The sequence below is a fragment of the Rosa chinensis genome, chromosome 4 (assembly GCF_002994745.2).
Source record: "Rosa chinensis cultivar Old Blush chromosome 4, RchiOBHm-V2, whole genome shotgun sequence".
Classification (NCBI taxonomy): Eukaryota; Viridiplantae; Streptophyta; class Magnoliopsida; order Rosales; family Rosaceae; genus Rosa; species Rosa chinensis.
The window spans coordinates 63875205-63900228 of record NC_037091.1 but is presented as its reverse complement, the minus strand read 5'-3'; the positions used below and the strand labels follow the sequence as shown (position 1 = coordinate 63900228).

The 25024-nt window shown below is 39.6% G+C and overlaps 3 protein-coding genes across 14 annotated transcripts; 1 reads left to right on the top strand and 2 right to left on the bottom strand.

Moving 5' to 3' along the window:
• Window positions 1-1362: 1362 nt before the first annotated feature.
• Window positions 1363-9035, bottom strand: LOC112199882. Of its 10 annotated transcripts, none has more exons than XR_002936086.2 (8): window positions 8822-9026; window positions 7790-8135; window positions 5454-5625; window positions 5154-5198; window positions 4905-5026; window positions 3340-3892; window positions 2176-2535; window positions 1363-1938 (listed from the first exon to the last, which is right to left on the bottom strand). XR_002936086.2 is itself a non-coding variant. In XM_024340856.2 (8 exons), exon 3 carries the CDS (start codon window positions 6858-6860, stop codon window positions 5748-5750), a length of 1113 nt encoding a protein of 370 aa, XP_024196624.2. In that variant the 5' UTR covers window positions 6861-7023; window positions 7790-8135; window positions 8822-9035; the 3' UTR covers window positions 1363-1938; window positions 2176-2535; window positions 3340-3892; window positions 4905-5026; window positions 5154-5198; window positions 5454-5747. The 10 variants fall into 10 exon arrangements, 7 of the variants coding, with proteins under 7 accessions (XP_024196624.2, XP_040374353.1, XP_040374354.1 ...); XR_002936092.2 differs by having other exon boundaries at window positions 5454-5590; XR_002936090.2 differs by having other exon boundaries at window positions 5498-5590.
• A 1307-nt stretch (window positions 9036-10342) lies between these two features.
• On the top strand, window positions 10343-11911 carry LOC112199754 (conserved oligomeric Golgi complex subunit 8). The gene has a single exon (XM_024340726.2). It carries the CDS (start codon window positions 10343-10345, stop codon window positions 11879-11881), a length of 1539 nt encoding a protein of 512 aa, XP_024196494.1. The 3' UTR covers window positions 11882-11911.
• Window positions 11912-12270: 359 nt separating this feature from the next.
• LOC112197904 (histidine kinase 4) lies at window positions 12271-18400 on the bottom strand. 3 transcript variants are annotated; one of them, XM_024338862.2, is made up of 12 exons: window positions 18035-18400; window positions 17014-17430; window positions 16519-16752; window positions 16253-16422; window positions 15790-16011; window positions 15516-15702; window positions 15380-15431; window positions 15047-15276; window positions 14714-14812; window positions 13811-14526; window positions 13029-13535; window positions 12698-12947 (listed from the first exon to the last, which is right to left on the bottom strand). In XM_024338862.2, exons 2-12 carry the CDS (start codon window positions 17353-17355, stop codon window positions 12698-12700), a joined length of 3009 nt encoding a protein of 1002 aa, XP_024194630.1. In that variant the 5' UTR covers window positions 17356-17430; window positions 18035-18400. The 3 variants fall into 3 exon arrangements, with proteins under 3 accessions (XP_024194633.1, XP_024194630.1, XP_024194632.1); XM_024338864.2 differs by lacking the exon at window positions 18035-18400 and adding an exon at window positions 17556-18022; XM_024338865.2 differs by lacking the exon at window positions 18035-18400 and having other exon boundaries at window positions 12271-12947; window positions 17014-17355.
• Between the last annotated feature and the right edge of the window lie 6624 nt (window positions 18401-25024).

The following is a 25024-nucleotide window of genomic DNA, read 5'->3' as shown; positions in this document are numbered from 1 at the left end:
ATTCTTTATTTGACGCTTGATGAACACATGGCCTGCAGCAACGAGGCTTGATCTTTTTTTGGGTCAGTAATGTAGCTTGATCTTGATTATAATCAAATCAATGTTTCCATTTCCTGTTTCAAGTAGGAAATTGGAACAATTGGGCCGTCGTAGCTCCATCGTCCGTACTCACATTACACATAACTCTCCAGCGATATTACCAGAGAGACGAGAAGAGTGTGAGAAGCAGGCGGGTTCCGAGGGTTTTGAATCAGGCACGTGTGACGACCATGACCAGCACGAGAGAGTAGCCAGCAAGAGAGTGAGAGAATATATGATCTCACCGCCCGGCCTGTTTGGGTTTCAAACTCACCTTGTCATTTCCAAATTAAGTAGCTGACTGAGACCCACCTTACTGCATTGCTCTCTCTCTTTCTAGCTTAAACCCTCCGCCAAAACCCACAAAAAGAAACCTCTCCCTGCTCTACATTGCTGTCCTAAACCCCTCGCCAAAACACACAAAACCCATAGAAAGAAACCTCTCTCTGCTCTACATTGCTTTCCTAAACTCTCTCCGCCAAAACACACAAAACCCATAGAAAGAATCTTCTCCCTGCTCTACATTGCTCTCCTAAACCCTCCGTCAAGAAACCAAGTCCGACTCGTTCTCTCGCTCGCCGACGACTGTGACGGCCAAGAACGCAGTTCCAGACTCCAAGAACCGACCATTCCAAGTCAAGAACGCTCAAGTAACCCATCTGTCATCAAATATGGTATGAGACCTGAGTTTCGTCTATTCGTCTCAGCTCCTTCCCATCCGGGTCGGACCCTCCTCTGTTTTGCTGATAGTCTAAAGAATATTTCGTAATTATTTGCTCATATTGTTTTACAGTTTGTCATGGATTTTTGTATTTTTCTCTACTTTTAGGATCTCTTTCTGGCAAATTTCTGGGATTATAATATCGTTTCTTTGTTGAAATGCAAATTGGGTATTGCTGTTCTAATGGCCTAGGGACCCTGGAGGCCACCATGCATAAACTATTACACAAGACCCAGAACTTTTTTCGAGCATGAATATAATTTATGATTTAGTTCTTGAGACTGATTGTGCACCTTACATTTGCGCAATGATTAGATTGATAGGCTTTTTCCTAAATCTTGTGATGCCAAAGAGGCAAAGAACCTTGCATGGTCTTGTGCTTGTATGGTTTGAAGAGAATATATTGCTTCCTGTCAAACATCTCAACCAGGGTTTATGAGATGATTCAAATGTGTAAAACTAAACTGGCTTTATGATTTTTGGACAAAATTCCAGCAAAAATGAGATTGATAGCACTAACTGCTTCTCTTTATGTCACAACCAGGGTTTATGAGCATATGAGATGATTCAAATGTGTAAAAGTAAACTGGCTTTATAATTTTTGGACCAAATTCCAGCAAAAATGAGATTGATAGCACTAACTGCTTCTCTTTATGTTCTTACTTTCATAGAGTTCAAAAGTTCTAGCTGCAGGGGAGGAGGAAACTCGAGAAGCTTTAATAGCTTCACCTCTATCTCACGACGCATTGCACCGTGTCATGATCAGTGCTCATCGGAGTCCCTCCTCGTCTTTCAGATGGCAAGTAAATGGTTTTTTAACTCAATTCGGTCCCGTTCCTTCCAAGCAGAACATGAAACATTGCGTCGTAGTAGAAGACACTCAGTACTCTTCAGCACATGGACTGCCTCAAATCAGACATTTTATTCTGTGCCAATTGAGCCAATAAGGGCAGAAGCTGCCTCCACCAGGGCTATTAATCTCACCGCATTTGATTTGACCCAGAACTTCACTGGTGAGTTGGTCCATCAGGAGGAGTCCTGCACTGATCACTACAGGGGACAATCAGCAAGGGGCTTGATTCTGTTCTCCAGGAGCTTCAAATGGAACGCGCACCAAGACCACGTATCACTATATTATCCTGCAAGCAAAACATCATTGGTTATCCCCCCTACTCAACCTCGACATGCATCCTACTCCAACATAAGTTCTACTACATACTGCCTAGGCTATAGCGCACATAGTGAGATCTACAAGGTTTTGGCTTTTAATTGGACGGGCAACCAGGACTGCATTTTCAAGGTAATAACAGTAAGGGAGAGTGATCAATGGACTGTGAATGGAAGAAACTGGAGAGAATTGAAGGTGGAGAACTAACCTTTGGTTTTGGAGAGCCAAGTGTGTGTGCAGGAAGATTTATGCGTGCAGCACATAGGCAGCATTCACTGGCTGAATCTCTCTGCAAAACTGATTCTGTCATTTGATGTCAAGAAAGAAATATTCTCTACAACATCAGTTCAGATTCCCTCAGATGAGTCTTGTGGGCGACTATTGAACCTTGGGGGACGACTAGCATTGGTTGGTTTCATCACTGAGACAGTGTTGTGGACTTCAGAAGATGACCTTGGTAAGGATTGGAAATCGGAGACCATCCAAATGGAGTCAGATGACGACATGATTGCTCCTCTCTCCAATCCCATTGATGACCGTTTTCTGGCTTGGCCGTCTCCTAATGCCTCTGCAATGGAGATCCTTCAAAGTCATTTCTACAATAGGGCTAATAAAAGGACCACATCCCAGAATGTGCAAGTGGACTCAAGAGAATGGGTGGATGAATTGGGTCTCTTTACCACCTATGAAGACATTCTGTTGCCTATTCCCTAGAATTCATCTGATAAACTTGTAATACCTAACTCCTAGATTTCCTATTTCCTGTAAGTGGGGTCTTCACACAGATCTGAGTTTCTATACCCTCGGCTGCAATGGAGATATGCTATAGTCTATTGCATAGAATTCATCTGATAAACTTCTGACATCCTATTTCCTATCAATGTGGTTTTCTCACAGATTAGAGTTTGCATTCCCTCCACTGTAATGGAGATTCTTGGTTCAGCTCTACAGTCAGGATACTAAAAGAAAATTTCCCAGGAGGTGCAAGCAGACTCATGAGAATGGATGGATGAGTTGAGTCTCTTGACCACCTATGAAGAGATATATTTCCTATTCCATATATTCCTAGTTCCTATCAATGTATTTCTGAGACACAGATCTGATGAACTTGTGATATCCTATTTCCTAGATGACTACTTTTGTTTTGACACAGATGTGATATACTTATGATATCCTATTTCATAGGTTTCTTGTTTTGACAAAGATCTGATAAACTTGTATCCTATTTCCTATCAATGTCGGTTTGCATTTGGTTGTTTCCTGCTTGGTAGGCATAGTGTTGCAGCTTTTTCTAGGGTAAGAATGCACGACAAAATTGTACAATAATCATGTAATATTGTTATATAGCGTACCACAGCAGAAAGAAGAATACCTGATAGAAATGATGCCACTATCCCACCTATCTTCCATTTTCTCCAACAAGCCAGTAATCTCAGTTTGCATAGTCTTCATGTTGTAATCATCTCAATGTGAACCTTCTAATATTTTTAGCTCCTCTAGTTTCTTCCGTCACTTTTCCTCTCTCACCCTTGCAAACACTATTTGGAAACTTTCCACCTACTCTTCCTCCACTTTCACCATGTTTGCCTGAATCTTCTACCCCTTTCCAAGCTCAATCTGCCTTACTCTGATACATTCTAGCTTTAGCTGCCTCTTTCCTCACTATGCTTTCCAAGTTGTGAAATCCATCTACTTTCGGTACTGTTCCCAACTGGAACTCATCCCCATTGCTTATGAGAGATTTGACGTCATCTTGCAGAGATCACTTGACAATAACTCGGATTGTATACTAGAACTTGTGTTGCAAACAGCATATATTAGAGGTAGAGAAGCGGGTTCTAAAAAAGAGTTGCATCGCTAGGTTGACTCGAGGAGCTGCCAACTCTTTTCCTGATGTGCATGGTTATCTGACACTCCATCTGCATCTATATATAATAGGGGGAAAATCCAGAATAAGATACGGATGATACATAATCAGACACACTTCAATACAAGTACACACCTAAACAAGTTTATAGACAAACATTTGACCTTATCAACTAACCAAAAGAAAAATCAGGCTGTCTAGAAAGGGATCAACCTATCAAACTGAAAGAAATACGATAGCGAAACAGAAGCCTAAGAGAAATAACATAGTAAGCAGCAAGGATACGAAACCTTTCAACAGCCAATACAGCCAATACTTCCATATACACTTATGTATGTTAAAAGCATCTTAATTTCTGCAACCTAAACCTACTCAGCTCAAACAAGTGTCATTAAGATGCTTAATTTGTGGTCCTGAGTTTTGCCATTCAGAACCCACTCAAGCTACAAATGGAACTCTTTGAAATGCCTAATTCATGCATTATGCACTACTAGCCTTCCTGCACGTGTGTGCGGCGATTAAGTTATGTTTGATTTATTATGATTATTTTATATTGTAACAAATCATGTAAATGAAAATGGATTTTATTGTATATACAGAAGATATTACAAATGGAAGTGAAAACACAAACTGATCTTTTATTTACAAATGGAGATATTCTTTCATTTACAATCCAGCAGGAGTAGAAGCACTTGGATGCCGTTGTAATGAAACAGTAGAGAGCTAAATATCATTTATCAAGAACATGAGGAAATGATAAACTGAACCTATTTCATGGGAATGTGTAATAAAACATCTTTATAATTCAATTCAAAAGCACTACCATAATTAATAGTGTGTTTTTAATTTAGCCTTTAATCCATTTTGGTTAGATAAAGGTGTTTTAAGTTTTGACCTTGATACAGCTAAAGGTGTTTTACTTTAGCTGTGCTTTGATATTCACATAATCTCTCTTCCAGATAAATAATGGTTATGTAGTATTCTACTTCTAAATTCCCCTGATTCCTCTCTAAATCAAAAATAGAAAAAAGCATTGTGATTATATGTTACTGCAATAATTGCTTTCATACCTTAATCTTCCTATCGAGTTTGTTGAGACCACTATTTCCTTGCAGATATTTAGTAGCATAAACTCGTCCTACAATCTATGCTGCAGAGATAGCTATTGGACCAACTCCACAGAAGACATCACCTGTCAATAACAAAGAAATAACACTAAGCAGCTCAAATAGATGCTTTAAAATTATAGGTGATGAGGAAGCAAAATTCAATTCTCCGTGATAACTAATAGCAGTACCCTAATTAACACAGTATATTACCAACTGATTTTCATGTCATAATCTTGAATGTCTGCATTGTTGTTTCTGCAAATAGAAGATAAACTAATTTAACAAAAACTCATCAAAGGTTTCATTTTTTTCTGCGTTCACTTGTGCATCCTACCTACCCTTCTAAAACATAAAGTAAAAAACTGGTCATGATTTTGGACAATAGAAGAGATCCCAATATTAAATTGTCAAAAAATTTTATGTAACAGAGAAGGTTTTGCATCAAGTAAGGTATCAAACCAATCATCAGCAATCATCTTCTCAAGCACAACTGAATTTAAAAGCAGAAACCTGATGAGTGCTAGTTCAGCTTTCATGCCGGAAATGTCGCTTACTTTGATAACTTGCAGTTGGTCGAATGCACAATTGTGGGTATCATCTAACCAAGAGCTTACTTTTGTCGTAATAGCTCCATCTTGTTGCTGATTCTACACAAAGGTGAAAGCTTCTACAGCATCAGAATCTGAAATTTCAGAAGAAATAAAAAGTTACCAAATATAAAGTAGGTTAAAATCTTCACTTTGAATTGCATTATTTTTTTTTTTGAGAAAAGGGCGGTGCGGCAGCCCTCAAGCCTTGATAGCCTTAATTAAAGAAACTGTCGAATACAAGGGGGGGGACATAGAGCCTAAACCCCTGATTATAATAAGTAGAACCTCCTGAAATACTATCCTGATTTTCTACTAAATGCTTGTACTCAACAAAGCACCAACTAGCAAAGAGCGCACAACTGGCGACTCTATTTGCTTTAACTGCAGTAACGCAGCGGTGACACAACGGAAAGATAACTTGGTCTGCAGCCCGGCTACAGCAAAGCATAACTACCATATGCACAGCTTTCCCATTATGATGCCACCGGACATTACATCCGGTGACACTTAAATTCCCTCTGTTACTAAGAGGCAGCGACCATTTGCAAGTGCAAGGAACTCGCCGCCAACCTAGAGCAGAGAAGGCACACAAGGTGCAAAGACTGGCACACAGGCCACTGGCACTCAGGCCACTGCCTCCAACCGGAACACGGTTGGAGGTTATTACCGACAAAGCAACAACTGAAAGAAGAACAAACAAATAAGCATGAAATAAAAAACAGCAGCAAAACCAAACAGCCGAAGCCCGGCCCATCCACCATCTCTCCCATAGGCCCAATGCAGACGCCCACCAAGCGAGCATCGATCTGCCAGCGCCGGCACCAGATCGCCCCCAAGTAGCACGTCGCTGCCGCGCAGCAACCCTGCACCGCCGCATCACCACGACACTGTGCAGGCCTTTCTTCAACCCGATTGGTGCCCGAAACCCGATCCAGAACCGACTAGATCGAGATCTCAGCGACCGTCCCCCAGCCCCCAGTTGCCGCAGAGCCTCCACGGTTCGCCGCCGACCGTCTGTGTCCCAGAGCCACTCCAACTGCTCCAGAAACAACACAGAAACACACCTGCAGATCCCCCTCCAACCCCAAACCCAGCTCCGAGATCTTACTCCGAGACCCAACCACCGCCAAGAAACCATCCTTGGCCCAGACACCTGCAGCATCTGGCAGATCAAGCCCCGCCGGCAGATAACACGACGCCGGAAATCCGTGCCAGCTCCCACCCCCGAACGACGAAGAGACGAAGCTCCGCCCCGATCCCAGTAGAAGCTGCCAACCTCCATCCCTGAGCCAGATCCCCGCCATAGAGCCTCGCCGCTAGCCTCCATCCTCCTCCCCTCCCGGACCGGAACGCAGCGGCAGGGGGCCCGCCGGCGTTCGGCCGGGAGAGAACGCGCTCGAATCGAACTCTCTGTTTTGGTCTCCGCGCGTGAGGCGCGTTCTTGAACCCACTTGCTTTTTGTACTATCGTTTCTTTGAATTGCATTATAACTGCAACAGAGCAAAATGAAAACTGATAGGGAAAAAGGGCTGTTTAATTTGCAGGAAGTTTAAGAAGAAGGTCAGAAACATGATTAATCAAAAAGCTGTAAACCAAAAATATAAACAAAAACAAAAGATCCCCTTTTTATGCATAAGCTGATTCATATTATTAAAAAGGCAAACAAAAAAGGCACCTAATGGTCCAACAATAAACCCGGATTAAATAAAAAAAATTGAGTTAACAGCCACCAATAGCAAAATAGAGATATAACCAAAGGAAAAGTTAAAAACAACAATACAGAGAGCCAAAAATCACTTCAAGCTTAAGGATAAATCTAAATGTTGCTGTTATTTACACAAAGTCAATAGCAAACGCAACTATAAACTAATGCAACACACAATTCCAATTCTATACTAAATTAACCACATCCTTGCTTGTATCTTATAGACTGAATCATAGCAAACTTGAAATTCAGCAACCCAATAAACAGAATGAAATAAACATGAGTAATCGGATATGGTAGATGGTATTTGAAATAAGCAAGAGCTGGGAACTTGTTGAAACAACCTTAATTAGTAAGAAATTATAACTGAAATATACTGGAATCTGAATACTTGGATTGGCTCTTCAACAGGTAAACATCAAAACGGCTGGTGATTTATACTGCTTTATCTGAGATTGATTTTTTATGGATATAAACTGATCCCAGATAGTGGAGAGGCTGAGAGACTGACAAAGAATAAATGAAATAAATTAGAAGCCATGGTAGAGTACCAGGGATGATCAGTTTACTCGATTTCTGTTCAAATCGACCATCATGCACCCGTGCTGACTTGAACAAGAGTAAATTTCTTCCCGTCTCCCTCTTCTTCTTCTTTTCTTTCCTTCTGTTTTTTTTGCTTTCTCCCTTGTTCTCTTCTGGTGTTGGCAGAAGCCAGACGCCCGTCTCTTCTCTTGCTCTCTCCATGATCTTCCCCCTCACCATTCTTTCTGCTTTTACATTCCTAACCCTCCTTGCTGTCTGCCACCTCACCCACACCATCGGCAGTTTGGGAAGTTCGAAAATTTGACCAAACAATGAACAGCAACAGGCGCTTTGCTTTATATATGCTTATCTACCCTGAAAGGGAAGGGAAAAAAAATGTTTGAAACATTAGGGAGGCCTGGTACAAACCTTAAACAAAGTTGAGTTCAAACAAGGCTTGGTCTAGATTCTATTCGCGAATCATTACAAAACAACTTGTCCTCCTTCTCATCAGAATATATGAGCCAACAAGAATTGGCCGTCTTTAAACAGTTGATGCTAACATAAGAAATGGACCAAATAGAAAACCATTGGATATCACTCACAAGTCAATTACAATTATTATATTATCATCTCTATGGCTTTACGTTTACACATGAAGAAGCAAAAGTATATGCTGCTAATGAAATGATTACGCTTTTCTAGTCACTCTTGTCACCCATCTTGACATATAGGGCATATCCTGGATGATCCAAGCAACAAAGGGTTCAGAATTTTAGCCTGAATCTGGATCCTATTTAAATTTACATCTCAAACTGCGCCTATAAAAAAACAAGATGATGATGCATGGCATATTCATTTTGCCTTGGGGAGGCAAATGTAAAGCTCGTTACTTTAGGCCCTTTCATCTCACTAAGTAGAGAAATCAGTTTGGAAAACAATGAAGAGACTATCACCAACACAATTATATATGTCTTATATATATATATATATATCTCTATTGAACACAATATTGCTTACAGAGCAGAGAGAGTGAGAAATTTTGATGCTTGGATTCTTACCACTGAGATTGATTGGGCTTGGTGGGTGGCCAGAAGGCTCTGCCAAAGGTGGTTCAACAGACCCACCACCATCCTTGGTTTCCGTTCTTAGCAACGATGGCCTGCCAGGTCCTCCCACCACGGCGGAGGAAGAGTAATAGGAGTTACTTACGGTGGCCAATTCCTATGTATTTGGGCCTTCCTTGGGCCCTCTCATCTAGCAAGACATATGGGGGAAGGAGCAAAAAGTGTAAAACAATCTCTCTTTTCTCTTTTTTTTTAATTTTATTTTATTTATTATTATTTTCATCATGGGTGAGATAACAAGTTACCTCGGTTAGTAAAACACTCACCCAATCAGTATTCGGACAGATGTCCACGAGGGTATCCCAACAAACTCAGACTAACTCCCCGCAGCAGGCGCACGAACTCGAAAGCTTCACAAACTTGTTGGCCACAAACTGATGGGAGTTGGGAGTCGAACGCTAGACATGGTGATTAAATGCTAGGCCGCTCGACCAATCTTATCACACTAGGTGGTTTAGTGAAACAAATTTTGACTTAAAGTTCTATAGTGATTCGAAGGAGAGAGTCGTTAAATTTATTATTGTTTGCGTTGTTTCCTGCACCTTAAAATAATCAAACGGCTCCCAATACTTTGCGAGTTGATCAATTTTTGTCTCTATTTTTTTTTTTCATTGACGATTTGTGACTTTTCTAAATATTGAAAATCTTTAGAGTAATTAGCTTGATATTAAATCTAACGAATTATGGTAAAGATCTGCCATATTTGCTATCGGACTAATGTGAATTATGGTAAAGATCATTTGTCTTGCAAGCTCGCAGAAAACTTTGATACATTTCCCTGTCAACATCAACAGTCTCTCCTGCTTCTAAAGGATTTGGGCTCAAAGTTCCTAACGCCTCTAGGAATGCTTGGAAATCATATCGAGCAAGGCTTTCCCTTCCCTATAGGCATTGGAATCCTTTGGAGGTCAAATCGAAATGGCCTATAATTATCCATTAAGGCAATTGATTATCTATACTATTATTAAGAGAAGAGGTTTTGTTAGCCAAAATTGAAATTTTTTACAAATTTAACCCTAATAGATTAAAAAACTTTCAGAATAAATTAAAGGGTTAAATACTGTTTACTCCCTGAATTTTTACCCAAAAAAAACTTTAGTCCATGTTCTTCTAATTTCGCACGTTTACTCCATGTACTCTCAATTTTGGATCAATAGATCCATTCCGTTACTCTCCGTCTAAAAATTCCATTAAATAGCTGACGTGGCGGTCTTTTGAGGGTGAGATTTATTCTCTAAATCGTCTACTTCCGAAAAGCTAATATCGCCTCATCCCTTATTTTAATTATAAAAAAAAAATTATATATACTATCTTTTCTCTGCAATAATTGTTTTCTTCCATTATCTATTCTTTTTTATTTTCTAAAAAAAAAATTATAAATCTGCTAGTTATTATTTAATCCGAGCAGATGCCCCTCCGAACGTGCGAACCCTAACAAAAAGTAATTCTCCCATGATGGAGTCATCTCCAGCGTCTAGTCTCCTCCCTCAACAACACCACGCCTACGCCTCTGAGCTCCTCTCCTTCCCCCTCGCTCGCCTTAACAAGGAACCGGAGCTTCTCCGGCTCCACGGGGACCGAATCCAGAGCCAAATCCAAGACTTGATGGCTGGTAATTACCGAGCATTAGTTCACGCTGCGCATACCTCTTTGTCAGTTCAAGACGAACTATCTTCCATTGACAAGAATCTTAAATCTCTGACGTTGGAGAAGATCCCTGAGTTAACGAATGCATGCACCGAGTTTGTTGACACTTTGGAGAAGAGGAAGAAGATGAATCAAACACAGCACTTACTTGAAATCCCTCAACTAATGGAAACATGTGTTTGGGATGAGAACTATGATGAGGCTCTAGAGTTAGAAGCCTTTGTTCGCAAGCTTTCGAATATGCACCCCAAATTGGCAGTTGTTAGAGATCTGGCTGAACAGGTCAGGAAGATCACTCAATCTCTTGTGTCCCAGCTTCTTCAGAAACTTCGTTCGGATTTCGAGAAACCCGAGGCTGAATACTGCCTCCAGATTGTTGGATATTTACGTAGAGCAGAAGTGTATACTGAGTATGAACTGCGGTTGCAGTTTTTGAGATGTAGGCAGGCATGGCTTACAGGAATGTTGGAGGATTTGGATGAGAGAAACCCTTACGAGTACCTCAAGGGGATGATTAGTTGTCACAGAAAGCATCTAGTTGATATTATTAATCAATGTGTGTTGGTAAATTACGATGAAGATGATGGTGGTCTTCTCAATAGTTGGCTTATGCACCAAGTAACCTCACACCTTGAGACTCTCAAAATTCTGCTTCCAAATATAAGCGACGGAGTGTCGCTATCTAATATTCTAGAGGAATCCATGTATTGCGGCATGGTGCTTGGTAGGGTGATTGGGCTAGATTTCAGGGGTATGCTACCACCAATTTTCGAAGAGGCGGTTGTCAACATGTTCTCAAACAATGTGAGTAGAGCAGTTGAAGGTTTTCAGTTGGTTTTGGATTCACATCGTTGGGTTCTACTACCAGCTATAGCAAATAGTAGTTTTGGTGGTGGTGGTGGTAATGATGATGATGATGATGACGACGTAATTGAACCTCCGTATTGTCTCATGGATCATCCACCTCTGGCTGTTTTTGTTAATGGAGTGTCTGCGGCGATGAATGAACTCCGGCCCTGTGCACCCTTAAGTTTGAAGCATGAGCTTTCTAAAGAGTTGATCAAGGGATTGAAGGCTGTTTCCGACTATTTGATGACTTACAATGCAACATCTGGGATACTACTGAGAGAAAACAAAGAGTCTGAACTTTTTCTCTCACTTTGTCTAGCATTCATTGAGATTACTTACCCACATTGTGCCAAGTGCTTTGGTCGCTGTTACCCTGGCGGAGCTGCTTCAGTCATGGATGCTAAGAGTTTATGTGACAGCATTCGCCGCCTAGTGATGACAGTCTCTCCCAGACCAAAACCTCCAATTGGCAATAGAGACGGAAATGAAAACTACTGAGAATGTTGATAGATGGTGTAACAACTGACAGCCCCGACCTATTATACTTCATTTCCTGTATTGTACGCATGCTCATCACTCAATTAGTTTGGAAATCCCAAAGAAAAAGGGTGACTGCATAGAAACTTAAAAACTTCCCTAATATGTGAACCAGGTAGTTTTTGGTAAATTGCTTCTTTTATTTATTCTGGGATTAATTAAGCAAATTAGTTTTGATGATTAACTCAGAATTCTGAGATGCTATACTGGAATTATGGAATTGGAACCTTTCAAGTTTTCACTTCTATATGTTAGTTCTACCAATTGAAGTTTCAGACTAGAATCTCATGAAAGAAAAGTTTAATGAGTTATTAGCGTTTCCATTGAATTTGTTGTACAATATCTTCATCTAAGCTTGTTCACAAATATTTCATTCTTGAACATTAGATTTGTTCTACAAGAGTGATACAAATCAAGGTATTGAAACCAGACTCTTCCTCAGACGAAAGATTCCAAGAAGGGTATGCAAAAACATATGATTTACACATTTTGCTCCTTCAATTCTAATCCTATACATACAAGTGGGATGGGAGGTTTATCTAGAATACATTTGAGTGGATAGTAGATACTAATCAAGTTATAAAGTTGGTTAGAAACGACTGCTCAACCTGTATTGAATTCAAGGCATTAAGAATTATCAAAACTCTAGGACCAACTGATGCCCTACTCTACAGGAAGCCAGGCCCCAGCACAATATTGAAAACTTGCTGGTGATGCTCGAACAACTAAGAGGCCGGCAGATTTGCAATTTGCAGCTTCTGTGAAGCAAAAGGAGAACTATGACTCTGGTTTAGATTTGAAGAACTTCGCCACGGCTTGATACAGATTCTCTTCCTCAAATGGCTTTGAGACATATCCATCCATACCACATTTTAGGCACTCATCATAAGTGGCATGGATAACATCAGCCGTCATAGCTAATACTGGCAAATGCCACTCACCCTTTCTTGCAACTCCTTCCAATCCACCATTTATCTCCCCATTTGCCTTGCTCTCCATCTGCCGAATTCTACGAGTTGCCTCAAAACTGCAAACAAAAGAAACTTTCAGAAATTTTAAACAAGGAATTTTCAACAATCTAAATACTATACTCGGAATGGAGACATACCCATCCATTTCAGGCATTTGAATATCCATGAAACAAGCATCAAAGTTGTGTGGTATTTGAAGCAAATGCAATGCAGCTTTGCCACTGTCAGCACACACTACATCAGCTCTGAACTTTTTTAATGCGCCTTCAGCAACTCTTCTGTTTACCTTATTGTCATCAACCACCAAGATTTTTTTACCAGAGAGCAGGCTTTGAAGGAAATTAGATCCATTAGGCAGCTCCTTCCCCTGTTGCCTCTTCTTCCCTATGCCAAGCACCTGTTGAAGACATGCAGCTACCATACTAGCCCTCAAAGGTTTCATAATCACGGTATCTGTAAAACCAGCTGCCTTTGCATTATCAAATTCACCTTCACCGAAATTGGTTGCAAGAAGGATCATCTTAGGCAGCTTATATATATGCCCGTTCTGTTTCCATTCCAATTGCTGTATGTTGAGATCACATTCTTCACCAGAAATCCATGCATCCTTTTCTACTAGAATTATATCTGGAGGGACAATATTTCTGCCATATAGAACAAAGTAGTTCAGCCCAATTAGTCAACTTGTACATTTTTCAAGAGTGAACATGCAAACTTATTTTTAGGTCTTCTAACAACATATTTGGTAGGTTCCATGTCCAACTATTGCATGCAAGTGTTCTCCATATGCATTAAAGATGTTTTTTTGGCTTTACAAAACTTTCCTCTCAGAATTCTAAGAGATCTTTTCTTAGTTTGATATGTATTTTATTGTAGTTAATGACAATACCATTCAAAGATTTAGCAAGAGTAAACGTACCCAGATGTCGCAGAACCATTTCTTCCACAAAAAGCAACAGCCATCTTTATGCTACTTACAACTTCTACCAAGATTCCAAGTCTCTTCAAGTGGTATTTTGTTACAGCAGCTCTCACAAGTTTTCCATCAACTAGTATCGATCTCAATCCTCTAAAGTTAGAAGGTAGATCTTCCAACTTAGGTTTTTTCAAGTCACTAACTACATTTTCTTTGCACCTCCCAAAATTAGCCGTGAACGAAAATGTGCTCCCAACATGAGGTCGACTTATGAAGTTTATCCGACCACCCATCAGCTCAACTAGACACTTACTGATGCTCAAGCCGATACCAGTGCCTCCATAATGTCTAGAGGTTGAACTGTCTGCCTGCATGAAGGGCATAAATACTCGTTCTTGGGCACATAATGGTATACCAATTCCTGTATCTTCCACAGATACCATCAAAGTGACATGTTCAGAAGCCTCGTTATTGGCTGCAACATTACTTGAAACATCAGTTCTATGTTCTTCATTAGCAATTAGATGCTTAAAAGTATCCCAACTATTCTGATCATCAGCTGCTTCACATCCACTTAACGTCTTAAACTGACGACCAACAGATGTTTTTACACCTTCATCTGACCCTCCGTTCAAGTAAGTCATTGATTTCCCATTAATCATGGCCTTCGAGGGCTCGGCTAGATGGACTTTGACAAATATATGTCCTCGTTCTGTGAACTGCAACAATTCTTATTATAATGAATATCAAATATGAAAATTAGACAGGCAAGACAACAATGAATGTAATGGTCGAAATTAGCTCAGCCAGTGTAAACCCCAATCAGAACTTTCCAGGGGAGAATTGATTAAGATCTAATGAATATCATATCTGAGTTAGCAAGTAAAACATGAAAATTCCACTTACTTTAATAGAGTTGCCCACAAGATTTGTAATGATTTGTCTGAATCTCCCGGGATCACCGATAAAAATTTCTGGAACTTTATCGGAAACAAATACTGCAAGCTTCATATCCCAAGGTATATATCAAAGTAGACCGATTTGCAAAGGGTGAACACCACCACCCATTGAGAAGAAGGAACCGAAAGTTGAAAAATGAAGAAAGAGAAATTAGTTGTAATATAACAGTTCATGGTTGACAATTTAAGAACACTAAGAAAATGCGACCATGACAGAAATGAAGCAATCTTGAAAATGCAATAACTCTGAGCTGCTCTTACTGTTGTTATCAGAACTTACCTCTATACCCATATTTCTGGACTTTTCAGAAAATAAAGAAAGGACATCATCTAGTATAGATCGAATGCCAAATGGAACTTGTTCCAGCTCCAACCTTCCAGCTTCAATTTTTGCCCGGTCAAGCACCTCATTTATTAATGCTATCAGTGCCTTTCCACAGGCCTGAGCAGTTTGAGCATAATCCCTCTGGGTTCCACTTAAAGCTGTATCTAGAAGCAAGGCAAGCATTCCTGCAATAATGGGGAATGGTCACTGTAACATTTACAAGAAAGTATTCGCAAATTGATAACATGATACAATAAGATGTATAAAAAGGAAAATCCGTCAACATACCAAGGATTCCATTCATAGGTGTTCGAATTTCATGGGAAACAGTAGCAAGAAACTGGCATAAAAACAAAAGAGATCACGGATCACATACATGGCAATAGGAAATTAAGTACATTTTGGAAAATGTTGAAAATAGTACCTGGGACTTGGCAACATCAGCAGCTTCTGCTCGAACTTTTAATTCTTCCATTTCACGGAAATCATCCTCGACTTTGACAATGTGCATTGCAGCTCCATATAAGATATACCCAACTAATAAACCAATCACAAAGAATAAGAATGCAGTGTTAATTGCTGTCCATGATGTCGGTGCCTTGTGATGATATCTGCTCAGAATAAAAAATAATAAAGCATCAGCATGACAAAACCACTAAAACTTCTCCATCTATTATAAGCTGAATGGGCGCCCTTACCTACATATCATCTGATGCTTTCTGAAGGGATCCCCAAAATCAAGCTTACTTTCATGCAGAAGAGACATGTCACCATCTTGATGATATTGGTGACCATACATGATTAGGGGATCAGAAGATTTTGTGACATCATATACATAAACCATAATGGCCTGATTCCCAGCAAGTTGCCCAAGTAAATTCTCTACAAGGGACTCAACATCAAAGGCTCCACCAAGGTACCTGCATTCAATCATATTACAATTTAAACACACACATCTACAGCTTCCAGATAATATGTGCAAAAACTTGAAAATGAGAAGGGAAATACTTCTTTCTACTTGGGCCACAAAACATCATAATGGGTGAAACTACAGCATATTAGGTAACACAAAAGTTCTGATTGCATTTTATTTTGAAACAGGCATCGAAATACTAGTCATGCTGCAATGTCAATGGCAATGGAAGTGCTGAGCTAAATTACCCGGAAGCTGCTTTTATGCGCTCCTCCACAGATGGGTTTGGAGGGAGCTTGGATTTGTAAACAGGGAAAGTCAGCACAACACCAAGATGGTGTGAACCGAGCAGCCTGAATGGACTGGTCAGAACTGCTTTTCCAGTAGCCCTAGCCCTTAAAATGTTTTCTCTGTCCTCCTGCACCATGCATTGAAAAACATAGAGGTCAAATGAAACACCAAACTCATGTTCTAATAAAAACCAAAGTAATGTTCACACCATCCAGATGATTACCTCCCCAGACATCATGTCAATTGACTCAATGTAAGAGACGGTTTCCTGCGAGAAAATTACAGGTGCATACTCATCTCGGATGGGTGAGGGCTCCCTCTCCATCGTCTTTATCGTCCAGCCGTTTTGCCTTTCGAAACTTTCCCTCTCCGAATTAACAACTCTTTGTGCATAGGCCACCCCACTTAATAGAGGCCTCTCGAAGGCAGTTCTGGCTGTGTATTCTGCAAAAGTTTCCTGCATTTTTGCAAATACAGAAACCCAATCAAAAATTGCACAGCTGAAACCATAGAGCCACATTGAATCATCTTCGCATCCTCAAAATTAGTAAAAAAAAAAATCATTGGGAACTTTGACATTTGCTCAGTAACTCATTTTTCCCCTTTCCTTCCCTAATTTGATAGCAAAACAAACACATCCCCAACAATCTTGACCGGAAAAAAAAAAAAAAAAAAAAAAAAGTCCCCAACAAGCTATGATCAAAGTTCAAGCACATACCTGATCAATTGCTGATGGGTTCTTGAGGTAATGAAATGTTGAAACAAGGATGGCCAGGGCATGCACATGATTAACACTAACATTGAACTGATCTTGCAACATTCTTGCTCTCTGATCACACATGCTACTAAGCACTTCCACCCTTCTCACTTTGTTATCAGCATCCATGTAATTGTAGATTGACAAGCTCAAATATGCCATCACCAGAATCCAAAGCATCAACAGCTTTGGGAACCAAGCTCTGTAGGCCTGAATAAAAGTGAAGCCCTTTTTGGCCCCCATTTGCTCATTCAGCCTCACAGCCACAGAGTGGTGGCTCTGCGTCTTCAAATTCCCACCCATCACCACAAATTCAACAACCTCTTTGCTTCTTCTTCTTCTTCTTCTTCTTCTTGTTTCCTCTTCACCCACCTCATCCTAAGCCAAAACAGAACCCCAAAAATGAGCCAAGCCAACTTTCTCAAAGTAGCTAAATTCCAGAAAATTTTTCCTCATAGAAAAGGAAAAAGGTTGTACTAAACTCTTAAGTAAATTATCATTACAGCATTGTTTTGCGTGATTCAAACACCCCAAAGCAGAAGCAACCAAAAATATGACCAAATAGCTCCTACTGTGGAATGTAGACTTCACTGAAAACCCCCTAAAAGAGACAGAAACCCAGAACTCGAAAAGAAGAATTCTCAATTGTCAGAGACAAAGCATGGCTCTCAAAAGATGGGGAAGGAAAAAACTAGAGCTCAAAATCCAAAGCAAGTCCTGTCAATTATCTCTGGAAATTGCCTGTCTCAGGCTGTGAATGTTAAACAAAGAAGAAAAAGGCTTTTTAGGATTATAAAAAACACAAGGAACTCTAATCATGTCCTGACAAAGAAGGAGCACGTTCACTGTATCTCTTCCATTTAATAATGGAAGCCTGAGATTGACCCGAGAAACACACACAGCTAAGCTAAAGCTAAGCACACACCAGCACACCCAGAAAGAAAAAAGAGGAACTGAGGTTGTTGAAAGACTCCATCTTTACCTGTCCAGTTATAGAAAGGCGTTGGCTTTGGACTTTGGTTAGGAAACACAGTTGAACAGTGAATGTGGAATGGTAGAGGGTACGAGTTTTTGGTCGTCTTGATCTGAGTCTTGAGTTTTCTCATGGGTTTTTCAGCAGTGTAAAACTAGTTTTGACGACTTTTTTTATGCCTTTGCTTTTTAAAGCAAACTGAATCGAATTTTGTGGATTTTCAGAGATACGCTCTTGTCTCCCTTCTTCCTCTCCACGTTATAAACTAATGGCTCTCTCTCTCTCTGTCTCTCTCTACACTCTGTCTTCTTCCTTATTATATATTGCATCTCACACCACTCTCTGTCTCCTCCAACTTTCTCTCTCTGTTTTTTGGGGTGATACTTTTGTGAACTACTCTCCATTGACGCCGATAGTCCAAACTCCAAAGTTGGGAAATTCAACAGGAAAGATTTTTCATAGGTGGTCCTGTCTGTGACCTTCAAAAAGGAAAAAGATAAAGGTACCCCCAAATGGGTTACGTTTTTTGAGTTGTTTAACATGCCAGAATCTGATGGGATGGCTGGCCTTTCTGGTTTCCTTTTGCATCATAATTTACATTTTTAAGAGAATTCGACCGAAATGTATTAAATTCAAGAAAAATATAAATAAAACTCGGTATACATAATCTATCGTGAAAGTTAGGACATAAACAGTTATCTATTAATTACGTTCATTATGTTTAGTTGTCGCGAAAACAACAGAACTGTTATCTAATAATGTTTTTTCCATTTTAATAAAAGAGGGTGGAACGCAATTGGTGGAAGTGGAAGCCCAGAAATCGCAATCACAAATCTTTGGGATAATGACATTGCGACAGGACCAGATCTCATTCCCTTCTAAATCAACTTAAACCCAGAAACTTCTTGCTTTGAATTCCAGAAATACCCTTCTATTTTCTTGGGCCTAATATAATTTTCCGTCGTTTTTTTGACTTTTTCTTCATCACATGCATTCATACATGTGCCTCTGTGCTGAAGCCTGGAAAATTATGGTCTACTTTTGGGAGTGATAAGGAGAAAAAACAAATACCTTTCATCTATAATTTAATTACTGAAAAACAAAAATGTAAATTGTAGATGGCTCTTCCAATATGCCAATGGCTAAAGCCAAAGCAAAAGCACAAATGGAAGGAAACGTGAATGTTCACGTAATTGTGTAGCTAACAGTTATTCAATGGACAAAGTCGTCAATCATTAATGAGAACGTAATTTGATGAATGCGAAGTCGTGTTTCAATTTCTTTGATATTGCACGTTGTTGCATATTTACGACTAAAATAAGTAAATATGTTTAATCGCTACTAAATTGAAATTTAATAGAGACTGATAGCTTAAAAGATGTCGTAGTTAGTTAAGAGTTAAAACTACCAACCAAACCAACAACGTGAAGCATTGCACATATAACAAAAAGTGGTTCAATTCCACGTCTGCTTTGATTAGGCTAAACAGGAGTTTTTAATAGCGGTTGATGTTTGGGAGGAAGAAAAGGGATGATATCTTTTGATGGGATAAGTGGAAGATTTCATGGGGACCATTTTCACTTGCACTATATAGCTAATTAGCTAGGCACATCACACTACATAGCAAAAGCTAGTAGCATGCATATATAGCTGAATAAATTGATATCAACATAGGGTTATCTGAAAATTAATTATTTCTGCCACTCAAAGTGTGCATGGGGTGTGTCGGCCATGTGATGAAGACCGAAGTAGTGATTACTGATAAGTGAAAGTCTTCATTTTACATAATTCTTATATATTAGGATAATCAGACCATTAAGTTTTATGAGATTGTTTAATTATCAATTTATTTTTTGCATATCATATTTTACATTAATATAAAAATGAATAATTTTACACGTAAATAAAAAAAATGTATTTTAAATATAATAAGATGTATTAATGGGACGACCGTGACATGATATCACTTGAAGCTTATCATCACTTTCGCATCCCAAATGCCAAAGGCATGAAGGTCAATGTCTTCTATCTTTCTTTTTTGTTTGCTTGGTTCAGATGTTAATGATGATCATCATTACCATGATGTCCAGTTCTGCCGTATAAACTAGTCTTTCTCACATGGGGTGATGGGTATGCATGCAGGTGCTGCTGCTTTTCAGAGACCGAGACTGAGACTGAGACTGAGACTATCACAAGGGGCACCGGTGCCTTACTGGGGGATAGCTATATTTTTACCTGATATACAATCTGATCGACGATCTATCGATCTGCTTAGGTAACCTTCTCTTATACATTAGCTGTCTACAAAAGTTGCCATGCCTTGCCCTGCTGCGCATTAATACTAGTACGTGGTTCATGGATATGCATGATCTCGTTTTCATTGAGCTGGATAGCTAGCCGTGTGATGAACTTGATCCATCTTTCATTTTTATGGTTTCTTGCCTGTATCTCTTTCCATTTCCATGATTATTAGGACCTTCATGCAAAAAAGGACGTCATGCTAGCAACTAGCTACAAAAGAAATTAAAGTCGGATATTACTATTAGTGTGTACTATAGCCGGCCCTGCATGGTGGTTTAGTAACCGTAGTGTTTATGAATATGATTTTTTACTTCAACAGTGTCTGAATTCTTCGAGAACTTTTGAAATGATACATGAACTTTCAAAGTTATTAATGTGATACCTGAACACATTTTTTCGTATCAACGTCGTACCTGCGATCGATTTCCGTCACATAACCGTTAACTATGACCACGTGCCCAGCATGTGAGGCACTTAATGAGGTTAAAAGACTAATTTACCCTCAAAAGTATATACTTCAACAGTGTCTAAACTCTTCGAGGACTTTTGAAATGATACCTAAACTTTCAAAGTTATCAATGTGATACCTGAACTCATTTTTTTGTATCAACGTCGTACCTGCGGTACATTTCCATCACAGAACCGTTAACTATGACCACGTGACCAGCACGTGAGGCACAAAATAAGGGTAAAAATGACCTTTCCCACTTCCTTTAGTTCTTCACGTGTCCTGTCGTACCTTCAGTTCTTCTTCTCCATTTCTATTTCCTTTTTCATCTGCAAAATGCAATCAGATGGGATGATGACATTTCCTAGCAAAATGCAATACCCAAAGCAAAACTTGAATCCAATTCTCTGATGGACAAACACCGTCGGGGACTCAATCTCGTCGGAGTTCTCCAAGCACAACTTGCTCGACGGCTTTACTTCTCTGAATTTATTGCAGGCCGGAGCGGTGTAGACGGTTTCATGACTCTTGGCCTCTAGATTTGAGACTTGGAATTTACCTGAGATTTCAGACAGAGGGATCAGAGAGAGAGAGAGAGAATATGGCCGGCGACAATCTAGACCTTCTTGTGCAGCTTACCGGAGATATGACGGAGGCAGGCCACGCAGTCGTGGCACTCGGCTTCCTCACCGCAACTAACATCACAGCATAAGTTTATGAATTTCAAAAATAGTCCTTGTCTTTGTAATTGAATCAAAATCTGCAAAAGTGAAGGAGACTGAGAGTCTCTCTCTTTCTCTCTCTCAACAGCGGCGAAAATGCGAAGGATGGTGATGATGGGAGAAAACCCAAAACTGATTTTTCCGCAACTGTGTGTCTGTGTATAACTATATCTATATGTATATGATTTATCAAACAATGGGGCAATGATCATTTCACTGATTCCAGTTTCTAATCAATTTGTCCAAAAAAGAACCGGCCTTTGGTTATTCGCAGTTGTAATATCAGTACTTAGTGGGAGCCTCGGACAAAGTACTCCGGCGATGCAATCGGTGGTGGTCGGGGCGGGTGAGGAACAATCTGAGGGTTTTACGGAGGCAGAGGTGGATGACGGGGCTGGCGGATGGGCTGTGCGTGGGGCTTCAGGCGATGACGGGGCATTGAGTGGCGAGGAGCTTGAATTTTTGCAAGGTAGCCATATCGTTCTAGCTGAGTTCAATGTGGTTGTAGTCAGGTAGTACCTGGAAAGGGTTGGGTGGTTAAGAGAGAAGGTGAGATCTGATTTGCTGCTATGGCTTCCAATCAGAGGGGACAAATCAGAGGAAAGAAGACGTTGAAAAAGAAAAACAAGAAAGCAAAAAAAAATAAAAAAAATACTTTTGAGGATAAATTAGTCTTTTAACTTCATTAAGTGCCTCACGTGCTGGGCACGTGGTCATAGTTAACGGTTCCGTGAAGGAAATCGACCGCAGGTACGACGTTGATACGAAAAAATGAGTCCAAGTATCACATTGATAACTTTGAAAGTTCAGGTATCATTTCAAAAGTCCTCGAAGAGTTCAGACACTATTGAAGTAAAAAACCCCGTGAAGAATTAAAGGAAGTGGGAAAGGTCATTTTTACCCTTATTTTGTGCCTCACGTGTTCGGCACGTGGTCATAGTTAACGGTTCTGTGACGGAAATCGACCGCAGGTACGACGTTGATACGAAAAAATGAGTTCAGGTATCATATTGATAACTTTGAAAGTTTAGGTATCATTTCAAAAGCCCTCGAAGAGTTCAAACACTGTTGAAGTAAAAAACCCTTATGAATATATGAAAGTTTAAAGTCGAGAGTTGTTAGATTAGCTAGCTTCTGTTTTTAATGTGTTTAAAATAATGAGTTAATTTAAAATTTTCAAAAATGCCCAAACAATATAAAAAACTCTAAAGTCTGACTCACTTGCTTTGATACCTAAATTTTGTTCCAGCAACATTGTCTTCATGATATGAATTCATGTGCCTATCCCTATATACAAACGGTCTGGTTCACAAGTCCCATCATACAACTAACAAATAAACCAAGCTAGCTAGGCATTTAATCTAAAGTCCGTGACTATATGCTAATATGCTATGCGAGCACAACAAACTAAATCATATATATCTTACGTTGAAATCAGTAAGTACTTTTCTTTCTAAGGATATTAATTAATCAGCCAAATCCCAAATGCAATCTCTTGTTGTACCATTCACAATCCTAATTAATGCGAGCATAATTCGGTTCCGTACACTATCTGTTCAATATCTGATAAAATTAATTAAAAGAATCTTATATATTCTTGTAGTGCATGGGTGCCTTATTTCTAGTTTTCTTTCTTGGATTTGAAGGCATAACTACTGCAAATATAGATCAATGGCATTTTTGATAAAGATTCATCTCGATCATGTTGTGTAAAATTACGATCCCTGATTGGTTTCATTTTTATATCATAAGTTAAGGACTCCTACATTGAAATTTGCATATCCAAATCATGCAACTGATGCAAGTGTGTCTTCAAGTTCCAATTGATCGAGCAGTCGACATTGGTCAATATGTGTAGGCCAAAAATAAAGTAGACGTCCAAATTGAGCAAATCAACTTGATCTAGCTAGCTAGTGCTCCATCGATCTCTTCCTTCCAAAATCCAAAGCAAAGTTTTTGAGACATAATTTCTCAAACCAAACTGAGAAAAGATATTCCGATGACCATATATTAATGTGATATATGAGCTGGTAGCTAGCTAGATTAGCTTAGCTTGCGTTCTTCTCAACCTTTCTGTCCACACTTTTATTCTATCTTTATAATGATTATCGAAACCGAATGAAAATAATTAAAATTATGATAATTTGAGTTTATTAAAAGTAACTAGAGAAACTTAGCTTTAGAATTTGTTATAGACGGTAGAATAGTTGGATTAAGATACGTCTAAAATTCAAGTTTTGATCATTGAGGCCAGGAAAATGTAAAGCTCTTTTTCTAATTGGACTCGCTGAATTATTAGACCTTGAAATGAATGGTATATGAGACCATATAGTTGCTCATCTATCTTACTCTTCTGCTCTCAAAGCACCAATTATTGACCCATGACTTTACCAATGATAGAGCATCAGATTCAGATACATGCATGCCTATTAACATTGATATTAGGATTAATCGGATAATCCTATTTTTCTGAAAGTAAAATAAAAAAATGGGACTTGATCTAACAAAAACTTTTCAAATGCTCGCACATGATAAACGACACAAAATCCAGCATCGATCATGCATGGATTAATTAAGCTACTGCCTACTCCTTGGTTAAAGAAAGGTTCATTGCATTTTTTTTTTTTCCGAATGCTAAGGTTCATTGCATTTGAGACTACTCCGATCCGATCCGACACCAGTGCATATTTAGTCCTTAAACACATCTATGTATAGCTAGATTTACATGTGCGTTGATACTGAATATATTAATTGTGTACGCAGGGGTTTGTACTATAGCCCAAAAAACTCAGTTTGTTTTTATAAGTAGGAATTGGAAAAACCGTTCTTAGCTTGATAATATCGCACATTATAATCACTTAAGAATATAACTTGGTTGAAACAGCTCAGAACCCCCTGTTTGAGCCCAAAAGTAATTTTGGCAAGATCTTTTAATGGATTTAGTATAGCGGATCGATACCTGCAGCCCAAAAATAAGCTTGCTTGAGTTTGGGTTACAGCTTCGCCCATTCCGTAATCCATAAGAAAAACGAAACCTTATTGGAGTCAAGTAGCAGAGATTGAATAGGAAACTTCAATCAATAATCCTTCTATGGCAAGGAACAGTCGAAACCCTAGTTATAAATACTAGGTTTCAAGGACAGAAGAAGGACCTCTCTCTCGAATCAATCAATCCCAGCGATTACAAAGCCTCCCCGGAGCAAACCTTCAACCTCGTTGAAACCCGGTGACCGCGCGCCAGTCCTAGTCTCTCCAAGAGCCGACTGTCAGCATCACTAGATCAACCCGGCGACCGTGCTTCCAGTCCTAGTCTCCTCGCGAGCCGACTGTTAGTGCTACTGCCACCGATACAACCAGCGAAGTAAGGGTAACGCCCTCGCAACCCAGCGAAGCTAAAGTCACGCTTTAGCAAAACCCGTGCTTTCTCCAAACTTCCCAGTGATTGCTCTGCTCAGCCTACAACGTTGAGTATCGATTCGGTGACGCGAAGAGATCACATCCAAAGTCCTTATCCGTAAGGCAAGAAGT